At 47.0% G+C, this 12,051-nt stretch overlaps 1 protein-coding gene across 9 annotated transcripts in view; it reads left to right on the top strand.

Annotated features, from left to right (window-relative positions):
- SLC25A48 (solute carrier family 25 member 48) overlaps positions 1-12,051 on the top strand; it is a 53,008-nt gene that overhangs the window by 10,189 nt on the left and 30,768 nt on the right. For 4 of the 9 annotated variants that reach the window (XM_025181205.2, XM_075900428.1, XM_075900425.1 and 1 more), the window contains exon 2: positions 4,468-4,511. The exons of 2 other annotated variants lie outside the window; for them this stretch is intronic. Coding sequence is in view for 2 of the 7 variants with exons in the window: in XM_014569990.3 (XP_014425476.2) it covers positions 791-836; positions 4,468-4,511 (90 nt within the window). In the remaining 5 variants the exon portion in view is untranslated. Of the gene's footprint in view, positions 1-538; positions 837-4,467; positions 4,512-12,051 lie in introns of those variants that run through there. 3 more of the 9 variants (XM_014569990.3, XM_006116032.4, XM_025181204.2) reach the window with 2 other exon arrangements.

Here is a 12,051-nt window from a genome sequence, read left to right on the forward strand (position 1 = left end):
GATAGCACAAGGGACTGAGCCTGAGGAGAGTTGTGTTTTGATCCCCGTTTTGCTGCTGGTTTATTGAATGGCCTGGGCAGATCTTTATGCCTCAGTTTTCCCATCTGCAAAATGAGAACAACGACACTGACTTTAAGATCTATTCACAAAAACACGGTACAAGAGCTAGGTATTGTTGCCATTATATTGTGACGGGGGTGAGTATCTGCTCACCAGCATAGGAAGTTCAGACTATTGCCCTAACTCCACACATGCCATACCTGGAATTTTGTATTAATTCATTTAAAAATATTAAGACTACAAAAAACCCACCTTAAAAGTATTATCAATTATTATTGCCAGTAACATAAAATCCCTGTTACTGATGTTTCTTTCAAAAGAAACAATTAAAAGACAAAGCAATTGGACCTAGAATAAATGCATAATTTGTACTTTGTCAGTAACCTTCCCCCTTTGTCTCTTAAAAAATAAACGGGGACATTCCTATGCTCTAGTTGTACTGTGCCTTTAAGGTTTGGGGGAATGATGTCACAGTGGGCTTTGGAGGCACTTTGAGACAGCCTGTGAGAGAGGTTACCATCAGAGCTGTTGCAGTTTTAAGACTGCTAAAATATATAAAAGAAACAAACTCTTACTACAATCACTTTGGGACACGTGATGGTGTTGGAGTCACTTTTCTACATAACGAAGTGCAAGAGACACATTCAATCAGCCCTCAACAGCCCACACAGAAGAAACTGTATGTGAATTGCAAAGGATTTGAATAGGAATTGTCCAGCAGTTTTAAAACATGGGCAGTTTTCAATTAGAAGACTTTGTAGCTGGTTGGATAGGAGGTAAGTAACACTTGTAGGATATTTTGGGACAATATCAATAGAATGATGTAAAGATAGGTAAGTGAATGCCCATTTTTAAAAATTAAATATGATATTGATGGATGCATTTATCAAGGTGTGTGCATTTATTCATGCTTCTGTTTGTATGTGAAGCTTACTATCTTTGTTCAGAGAGGATAGTTTCAATTAAGCAGTAATAGAACATTACACAGTTTTATCTGTTTGCTCTCAGGCTACCAATATGCAATGAGATGTAGAATGTCACATTATGGTGTCAACTGTACATTACACATTCCTGAAGTAAGTGCATGACCTACAAGACTGAATGCCTCTAGCTGAGAAATCTGTAAAATGATATTGTAACCCAGCACAGAAGATTATGGTTTTATAAAGGCGTTCTAGTGTTTCCCAATGAGTTCAGATCCCTGTGCATACAGCCTCATATTTAAACAGCTGGGAATCCTCCTCCGCCAATCAGATGGCTCTATTAATCCACACCCTTTTATGAAAGGCACAGATCTGGTTCTGAGTGGGTAGCCCTGATAAGGATATGAGATTATTATCAGGACAGCTTTCACTATCAGATAAGAATTATTGATCAGGTAGTTTTCTGAAAGTATTGATTCTGGCCTTCTGTATTAGAAAGTGAAGGAAGAAGGGCCTACAGATATATCTTTAACATATTGGCTACGTCTAGACTGGCCCCTAATTCCGGAAGAGGCATGCAAAGCAGGTAAGTCAGAATAGGGAAATCCGCGGGGGATTTAAATATCCCCCGCGGGATTTAAATAAACATGTCTGCCGCTTTTTTTCCGGCTTGGGGAAAAGCTGGAAAAAAGCGTCTAGACTGGCGCGATCCTCCGGAATAAAGCCCTCTTCCGGAGGATCTCTTATTCCTACCTGAAAGTCGGATCTCTTTTTCCTACCTGAAAGTAGCCAGTCTAGACGCTTTTTTCCGGCTTTTCCCCAAGCCGGAAAAAAAGCGGCGGACATGTTTATTTAAATCCCGCGGGGGATATTTAAATCCCCCGCGGATTTCCCAATTCTGACTTACCTGCTTTGCATGCCTCTTCTGGAATTAGGGGCCAGTCTAGACGTAGCCATAGAGAGCTCCTTTTATCTAGAAAGATCCCAAAGTGCACCACCCAAAAACAGCTATCATTGAGCTGGAAGACAGCTGGCAGGTGGACAACGTAACAGGACAGAGAAGGACATTTTGGCTTAGAGGAGGTAGCTACTGTAAAAAAGTGCTACTGTGTTGGATTTTTAATCTCCACATTGGGCTCATGAGGCTTTTGTATTAGTGCTACACAGGAGTGTGGGATAACTAAAGAGTGCTGACCCATATTTCCAAGGCTAGGTCAATGTCCTCATTTACTCAGGAAAAAAAGAATCTTTGCCAAATTGCCATGAGAAAGGGTGAGGGTTGACTTCCAACACCTGAGGCCGACCTGTCGATGGTGACTTATTTTGGCTAATTTGACCATGTCTGTTGCTGCAGGTGCATAGATATATAGGGCAGGATAACTGTCTGAGCAAATAGCCATAGGGATATGATTTGCCTGTTTCATGTGCAGTTTTCATGCACAATTATACTAAATATTCATTAAAACAAGGTCCTGAGTTAAGGATCTGGGGCAGTTTTAAAAACGTTCTTATTCTCTACCCCCGTTTTGCTTCCTTTGTCCTACTTCTTGCTCTCCCTTGGAGCAGGCCATCATGGATACGCTACTCATGGGCATTGTAGGGCAGTGGCTGGGGTGGACAAGGAAGAGAAGAACTTACTTTCCACAACTGAGTAACATGGTAATATTCCCATTATTAACAGAGATGCCCATTAACTGTGAAGCCATTTTGGAAGAATCAGGGCCTGCAGCAGAATTAGTCTGCAGGCACCCTCCTAAGTACAGTAGGCCTATAGCAGGCTGCCTGATTGGCCTTGCCACCATTGGCCATGCCACCTGATTGGCTGCTGGGGCCAGGAAACCTGCACTTAAACCAGAAGCTGCAACTCACTAGCTGCTCAGTGGACATCACCCTGCCTGCTGCTATGTTACCTTGTTCCTGATGCTCCTGCCTTGCACCCAGCCTGGGCTTTGGCCTGCCCCTGCTTTGGACCCTTCCTTGCCCTGGTTCCTGACCCCCAACTTAACCCGTGGCTTTTGCTTCTCACTCTGGCTTGACCCTCGGCTCTTGTGTCCAATTCCTAGCTCTGCTTTGAGTCTTGCCTCTGGTTTCTGATTACAGCTTGACCCTCAGTTCTGGTTTCCAGGCCTGCCTACCAGTTTGAGCCATGGCTCTGCCTCCTGACTACCATGTCCAGCTTGACCCTCAGCTCCAGCATCCCTCACCTTCAGCTTGACTCTTGGCTCCAGCTTCCAAAATACTAGCTCCAGTTCTGAGCCTGTGTAACCCACACACCTAGTGGATGTAGTTCACTGTCCCATGTAGCGGGACTTAGACTACTTACAGCAAGAGATAAGAATGAGTGAAGTTGCACCTGATCATTTGCTACTGGTGTCTACTCTGGCTGTTAGGCCTTACAGCTGCTCCAGACATGTGACCTGACACCCGTTCTGATCACTAAACTAGACCATCCTTGTTCCAGTCAGCCAACACCATTGAATGACAGGGATTTTCACACGCAGCCTCAATTACACATGCATAAAGCCTGGTTCAGTGAAAATAGGTATTTCCATGTGGAATAGTGCAGAGGTTGAGTAGAAAAAAAATCTGTCCTCCAAGTTGCAGAGTGTGCATAGGGTAGCTGCACAGCACCACCACATGTGCTCTTCCAGCCCCTGTTCTGCAATATCATCTGTAAATCATGCACAGTGTCCTTCATATCAAGTGATCTCACCACTGCTACCTCTCTGGGGTATGTCTACACTGCAGAGTTTTCCAGAAAAACAGCCATTTTTCTGGAAAAACAATACTTACATCCACTCTGCTATTGCGTTCTTTCAACAGAAAGTTGAAAGAACAGAGGGGTTTCCCGACGGCGATAAACCTCATTCTATGAGGAAGAAACCTTTTTCTGAAAAAGCTTCTTCGGAAAAAGGTGTGTGTGGACATGGAAGAGAGTGTTTTTTCAAAAGAAGAGGCCTCCAGAAAAAAACACAGGTGCCCTGGTGGCCACTCTGTCCACAATAATTACCACTTAAATGTGAGATAGCATCCAGACTGATTGGACGCTATCTTTTGAAAAAGCAGATCGCTTTTTTGTTGCGCTTTTGCTGTGTAGACGCTCTCTTCCGAAAGAAGATTTCCGGAAGATCTCTTCCAGAAAAGCTTCTTCTGAAAGAAGCCTGCAGTCTAGACATAGCCTGGGTTAGTTTTTGTGAATCTGGCAGAGAAATTGGCTCCATCTTGCAAAGGGAATGTATAGTCTTGCTGGGCAACTGTTCCATAACTAATATCCTTGCTTCAAGATGTGCCCTCAATTTGCATGGTTCTACTGACGAATGAATTTTCATCAAGTAGGTAATACTCAGAGTGATGGGGAGTACTCTGATTGGTCAAGGGGAGTACATATGCAACAGAGCACAGATTTGAGTTTCATCGAGTAAATGTTCCTTTTAGTTGATTCACTGAAATGCGTTTTGTCTGATTACCTTATTTTAATCCCCAGGAGCTGCAAGTGTAATTGTGGGGCATCCTCTGGACACCGTAAAGGTAAAATATTTTAAGCCACACTTGCACTTACACAGATAGTGAAATTTCTTACAATGCAGGGCAGCCCATAGGCTATCTACCTGCCCAGATACAAATATATCCACTTTTAGTGATATTTCTCTTTGTAGTTTTCTTTCTTTGGGTTCATCTACAATGCACCATTATTTCGAGATAACTAGTGTTATTTTGAAATAAGAATGTGAGCATCTACACAGCCTTGCTCTTATTTCAAAATATTTCCTGCTGGGGCCAGGAAACTTGCACTTAAACCAGCAGCCGCAACTCACTAGCTGCTCAGCGGACATCACCCTACCTGCTGCTATGTTACCTTGTTCCTGATGCTCCTGCCTTGCACCCAGCCTGGGCTTTGGCCTGCCCCTGCTTTGGACCCTTCTTTGCACTGGTTCCTGACCCCTAACTTAACCCGTGTCTTTCGCTTCTCACTCTGGCTTATTCCGAATCTGTAAACCTCATTCTATGAGGAATAATGACTATTCTGAAATAGCTATTTTGAAATAAGGCATATGTAGACGCTCCACTGCTGCTATTTTGAAATAGACCCTCACCAGGGCCATTCTGTTATTCCTCCCCAGTGCCTCCTGGGGTTCTAAACTGAAATAGTGCGTCTACATTAAGGAAGCCTGCCTCGGACCAATTGTAAGGCTTCCCTGCAGTGTAGACGTGCTATTTCAAAATAAGCTATTTTGGAATAACTATTCCGGAATAGCTTATTTCAAAAGTCTCAGCTTGACAGGGCTCTGGCTGGGTTGATTTAGTTGGGATTGGTCCTGCTTTGGGCAGGGGGCTGGACTTGATGACCTCCTCAGGTCTCTTCCAGCTCTATGGGTGTGTCTAGACTACATGGCTCCATTGACAGAGCCACGTAGATGAGACTCTGTCGACGGAGCCATGTAGATCCTCGAGGCTTACAGGATCTGCCGACGAAGGGTTCTGGGGTCAGCAGATCCCCGTCTAGACTGCCGCACTGTGCCGACAAACAGCTGATCGGCACAGCGCGGCGGCCATTTTGATTTGAATGACGTGGCGATTTAAATAATTGCCGCTTCATTTCCCTTTGTCGAGTAAACTAATCTACATGGCTCCATCGACAGAGCCATGTAGTTTAGACGTACCCTATGATTCTAAAATAGCCGTGCAATGTAGACGTACCCTTAGTCTCAACTCTGATTTTAACACAGAAAAATTATTGCAAGGCCTTTCAAAAGGAAAGTATGAAAATATGATTATAAGATGAAATCCCTGCAAGGGATCAAAACTGAAAGTGAAACTTCCCATTATATAATGTAAAGCAAACTGAAAACATCAGCACATACTTTATCGACTTGTGCAATGGTCGAGTTCATGAAGAGCAAAAGGCAAGTTGAATTTGGCTTTGCTGAAGAGGTACTTTTAAAAGGTTTTCCTCAGGTTGGTAATACTGTAAGGACAGAGTCCAAATTTAGCTATCCCACTGCTAGGAACTTCAGTTATTCAATAGCCATTCCTGTCATCCTATTTCCTAGAAAGGAAATCGAGTGTTGTTGTTTTTTTCTCATTAGGATTTACATGTGTGGTGTTAAGAGGTTCTAATGCTGTAGTGTAGAGAAGGCAGCAGAATCTTTAACATGGACAAAGCATTGGGAAATGTCAGTATTTTGTTATAGTCACTGAAGCTTTAGAGGAACACCCCAATCCCTCTCCTGCTCCATTGTACATCCCCTTCCATGAGTGTACTACAGAGATAATCACCTGATACTGCTGCTAGCTAGTAGATTTACTCCTTTAACCCAAGTGGAAGAAGCCTGTGTTGTAGGCCAGGATTCCAACCCTGACCTTAGGGAGGTCATTATACTTGTATATGAGTGTGTAACGTCTCACGCATGGCTTAATCAGGCGATGTCTTTATTTACATTTCCCAGCCGGCTCCCCTTTGCGGTTCCCCGAGTCCTGTCCGCTCTCGAGTCCCACTTTTACACTAGCGTTGCGTCCGCAGGCGCCTTCTGGTAGCCCCAGGTATAGGGGGGAAGGGAGGGTCCAGGCCCGCCCTCTCTCACAGACTCCAGCCCAGGGCCCTAAGGACACAAACTCCCTCGGGTCCGGTCTGGCTGGAGGGGCTTCCCGCCATAACACGCCAGCCCGCGGGCAGCTGAGAGCCCTGCCCTGGGCTGCTTCCTTCCCTCCCTTACCTAAACCGGTCTTTCCCCGGCATCCCGGATGTTCACCATGTCCCCACATGGACCTGATGGTCCTATAGTTCCTCGCGGCAACTCTCTCTCTCTCTTCGAGACGCCGTGGGTCCTCTCTTCCCCCTCTGTCACTGAAGGGTTGCCTCACAGCCCGTCGCTCTCCTCCCCTTGGAGAGGCTAGGAGCCCTTTTTAACTTTGGCACCAGGGTGTTACGTCACACTGCGTCACTCTCCTCTGGCTTCTCCTCCTCCCCTCCCTATAGCTGCGGAGCACGCCGGGCAAGCCGTTCTGCGGCCGCTCGGGACCCCGGCTTCGGCCCACGCTGTGAAGCGGGGAGAGTGCGGGTGCCGAGCTACATCCCCGGCTGCCCGGAGCCGCATGGCGCTGGCTCCTTCCCAACTGCCCCGTGCCCCGTACAGGACCTCAGCGGGCGGCGGTTCAGTGCGGGGCAGCCATGCCCCGTCACAGAGTGCAATGCCCAATAGCCAGTAAAAATACCATGGTTCTGCAGTAGGGATGGTCAGGCCACAAAGATTCTGAACCACATTTACCAATTGTTCCCTAGTGGCTTTCTCCACAACTGCATGGGAGAGTTGTGCATGGGCAAGGGTGGGTTGTGTTGGGTACATCCCAAATGAACTGCATTCATCAGACACTTATGGAGGGCCATTATAATGGCTGTTGTATCTTGGGGAATTCTGCACCATTGCGCTTGTGCAGAATTTATGCCACCCACAGATTTCTTTGCTTCCATGCAGAAAAATGGTTTTCTGACAGGGAAGCAAAGGGAAGCTAAAGAATGGTCATGGGCCCTCCCTAGCAGTTTTAGGGAGAGAGAACTGGCAGGGAGGAGTGGCGCAGACGCAGCTGGTGGCTCCTCCCCTCCACCAGGCTCAGCTGCTAGTCCAGTTTGGGCAGGGGAGGATGGGACTTTCTCTTCCCTTGCACAAAATTCCTTGTGCAAAATCCATGGCAGAGTCAGACCCACCATGGGTTTGCTCCCCATTGCAAGAAGATTTCTCCCCATTGCAAGAAGTCGTATACTTACCCTCTCCCCTCTGCACCCATCACTCCTCAGCTGCATGGGAAAGGATCCCTATACAAGTCACTGCTCTCCCTTCTATCCAACACCCATACATCCAGACCCCCTCATGCCTGGAGCCTCCTGATGAGCCTCATTCCCATACTCAGACCGCCGGTTAATGAGCCCCACTCCCCTTGCATCTGGACTGCCATGACAAGCCATCAACAACTAGATCCCCACCTCACTGAGCCCCACTGCGCCCCACATCTGGACCCCCTCTGATCCCACACACACTCAGATGCTCCTGCTGAGCTCTGTACTGCCCACCTCCATATCCCCACACTGAACCTCAGATACCTTCACTAGTACCCCTCTTGCAGAGTCCTATTACCATTGCACCCAGAATCCCCCAACCAGCCCATGTGCATCCAGATCCCATTGCACCCAAACCCAGATATACCCACACAGATACATGGATCCTGCCTTGCTGAGCCAACCTGCTCACACCTGGTGCACTTGGGATAAGAGGGCAGAGCTCTGGGATATTTCTGGGGCAGGCCCAGTTCTTGCTCTGTGTCAGCATGGGGTGCAACCTCACTGCTGAGTCTATGTCCTGAGGGGGCAGCTGCATCGTGATCTCCCACTCTATGCAGCCAGTGGTCTGTGCTCCTCACTTGCAAGCTGGAGCCCTCATATTTGAGGAATAAAATTTGCTGATTTGTGCAGAATGTTAAAATTTCGTGCCCAGTGTTTTCAATTGTTTGGTGCAGAATGGCCTCAGGGGTTCTGCAGGAGCTCAAGGAGCTGCAGAATAGTTGCAGAGGTGCGCCATTGCCTGGGAGAAGGTTATGTCTCATGTGGGGATGGGAATAGTGGCTCTCAGAGCTCTGAGAAAAGTGTAGACCAGAGTAGACCATGCTATACCCTTTCTACCAGTCAAAGCAGATTCTGCCTCTCTCACAGGGTGAGCTCTGCTGACTGCTATGGGAAGTGGGGTGAGGGGCCATCCTTTCCAGGCAGTTAATGCTGATGTTGCTATTACCCAAAGGCAGTCACAGTGCTGGGTAATAATAAGAATCTAACCCTTATACATAGGCACAAAAGGGCTTCTTGCATCATCTTCCCAGCCCCTGCAAACCTGCACAGGGACCTCTGCCACATACGGCTACATGATGGCACATGTTGTTATACTTCCTTGCTCTTTTCAAAGCCAGTTAAGAGATTTGGTTGCCAAGTTGCAATTAAAAAAGAACAGGAATGAGGCCTTGAAAATCCCATCTAATAGTCCTTGTGCTCTTGCTTCAGGAGAGCTGATATTGTGTTTAAGAAGCTAGAGACCATCAGACTAAGGATCATTGTTGCTTGAGGTACTTGAGTTTCTGTGTAGCAGACAGCAGGGAAGCATGGTGCCGACTACTGAAATACGTCACTGCTGGCAGCAGCAGTGCCAATGCCTTAACAAACGGCCCTGAGAAGTCAATGTTCAGTGCTGAGTACATACAATGGATGTTACTGGGAGCGTGTTTGTTCAGGAACTGCCAAGTAACTAGTAGAGTGTCCTTCAGTGCTTCTAAAGACAACTGTCCAGCTGACGCCTCTATTGCATTTGGTTCTGGATGTCATATGGGAATACCAAGCAGGCTGCTTTGTCACTTTTCCAAACTGGAGGAGCAAGAAACCTAACCAATATTGAGCTAGGAAGTGAGCAACTGAATAGGGTTCACCAATGAACACAGCACTTAGTGGAATAAGGAATGGAGGTTTCTTCTTTATCTGAGATGAGAAACATGGGCAAACACTTGCAGTATTTCCTGTATATTCAGTTGCCAGCATGGCAATGCTTGACAAACAAACCAAACACTCGATTCAGCAATTCCTTTCCCTTCATGGTCCCCTCAAATCCAAGCAAGGTTTCCCCCTTGCATTATGAGGTCATGTCTGTAAATGGACTTAACTTCCTTCGCCTTTCATTCTGCATCCTTCATTTTACCCTGTATTCCCTGAAACCTCCTTGTGTAGTATTGAGGTGCTGGTGCTAAGTAGTTCTCAGTTTTTGCACATGAGTCAAGATTTTGGGTCTTCCAAGCCAAAACCCAGTTCTACCAATGAAACCAGACAATAAACTAGAAAGCTGCTCATGTCAGGAGAGGCCTGCACATGCACCTTGAATTAGTGATTCTCCCTTTTGGTCTGTTCACTTTGCTTGTTCTAAACAATGGCTTCATGTCTTTCACCACTCTGGTTGGAGCAGCTTGCATGAACTATCTCCTTATGGATGTTCGAAGTCAGGGTGTTGTGATTATCTACACGACAACTTGAAGAAAGGAACATTTTAAGACTCTCTTAGGCTATGTCTATACTACACCTGTTTTGCGCAGGAAATATGTAAATGAGGCTAAGCATGGAATATCACCGAGCCTCATTTGCATAATTAATTAGGCTCCGTTTTTGTGCAAGACGCTTTTGTGCAAAAAGGAGCCATCCTTTTTGTGCAAAAGCCCCCTGTTGTGCAAGGGTTATTCTTCCGCATGTTTTTCTGGAAGAATGGCTCTTGTGCAAGAGGAGGGTTTTGTGCAAAAAGGAGCCGTGTAGATGGCTCCTTTTTGCACAAAAGCCTCTTGCACAAAAACGGAGCCTCATTAATTATGCAAATGAGGCTCGGCGATATTCCATGCTTAGCCTCATTTGCATATTTCTTGCACAAAACGGGTGCAGTATAGACATCACCTTAAAGAGAAAACCCCTAGAAATTTGCTGGGACATTCTCTTTCACTTGTTACTTCTGTTTGATCACAGGCTGCTTTTCCTCGCCTCGGCTTATTTTTAGCGAACATAGCTTTTGCCATTTTCCGGTGGCTTTCAATTCCAATGAAGCACTGTGTGCACTGTAGCAGTAGAATGCACTTATCCAGCTTGTTCAAGGGCATGGCACCAGTGTACACAGCTTCAACTGAGAATAAGATTTAACTTCTATACCTGCAGTGTTTTCACAGCTCACTCCTGTGGGGAGAAGTTCATTGAATATTGTATTCACATGTCGTTGCAGCTACCCAAGTTGGACTAAATGCCAGCTTTTGAGAAATGCTTTAAGAAATTTGTTTATTCACAGACAGCAATTTACATTCTCCTTTCTTGTATCATGAGCCAGTTTCACACACCTGTCATGCTGGTGCGAGTTGGCCAAGTGAAATTATAATTCTTTGCCTCCATTCATCATAATGAATCTTCAGTGTGTATAAAAACACGTCTGCATTTTAAGCATACAATGATAATCACCCTGATCCTTAAGTCTGGCAGACCTACACTCAGTTGCAGGTGCTACACTGGTGTGGGACAATGGGATCCGTACACCAGTTATATGTGCCCAGATCTTGGGGTCAGTTACAGCAACCTCAGCTTAACGCAGGGGTGGGCAATAATTTCTGATGGGGGTCCACTCCAAGATTTTGGTGAGCGGTCACAGGCCTCACTTTTCTATGGAGGGAGTGCAGGATCTGGAACAGAGGTTGGGTACAGATGGGAGCTTGGGGTAGGAGATGTGGTAGTTTGAGTGAAGGAGGGGGTTGTGATCTGGGGTAAGAGCTTGGGGTGAAAGGATCTGGGAGGGGGATTGACTGCAAGAGGGGATTCTGGTCTGGGGGAGGGTTCTGGGAAGGAGTTGTGACCTAGGGGAGGGGAGCAGGAGGTTGCAGAAGGTTTGGGGGTGATGACTTGGGGCAGGAGGGGGAGGAGCCGGGGGCAGGGAGTTGAGAGGAGGGTGGGGAGAGAGAGCCCGAAGCAGGATCTGGCTGGAAGGTGCTCCTGGCCAGCAGCCCTGCAGGACCCCGAGGCTGGGTCTCTGCCTATTGCACTCCCAAGCTGCCCAAAATGGCTGGCTTCTCCTTGTGACTCTCTGATCCAGGCACCGGGAGGAGGGTGAGGCTTTGCACACGGCCCCCCCCCCCTCTCCACCAGCAAAATCTTTCAGCTCCTATTGGACAGTTTCCAGCCAATAGGAGCAGAGGCCTTCGACGGGGGGCAGGAGCAGCATGCCAAGCCTTCCTGTTCTCCTGGCACCCGGAACAGAGAACCACAAGGAGAAGCAAGACACTTAAAGTGGTTTGCAGCTGCTCTGAAACAGCTGGCTGCTTTGTGCTTGTGGGATGAGCCATAGATGAAGACCCAGCTAGAGAAGGCTAGCCGAAGCCCTGCCTCTTCCATCCAAAGTCACACCCCTTCCTCCCAAGACCATGCCCCTTCAACAATCTCCCTCCCACATCCAAGCCCTCCCTGGCTGCTAGGGAGCCAGGTTGCCATAGCATGGCCCCGGCCCTTCCCTTGCCTATATTA

This window comes from Pelodiscus sinensis, chromosome 17 (genome assembly GCF_049634645.1).
Source record: "Pelodiscus sinensis isolate JC-2024 chromosome 17, ASM4963464v1, whole genome shotgun sequence".
Taxonomy (NCBI): Eukaryota; Metazoa; Chordata; order Testudines; family Trionychidae; genus Pelodiscus; species Pelodiscus sinensis.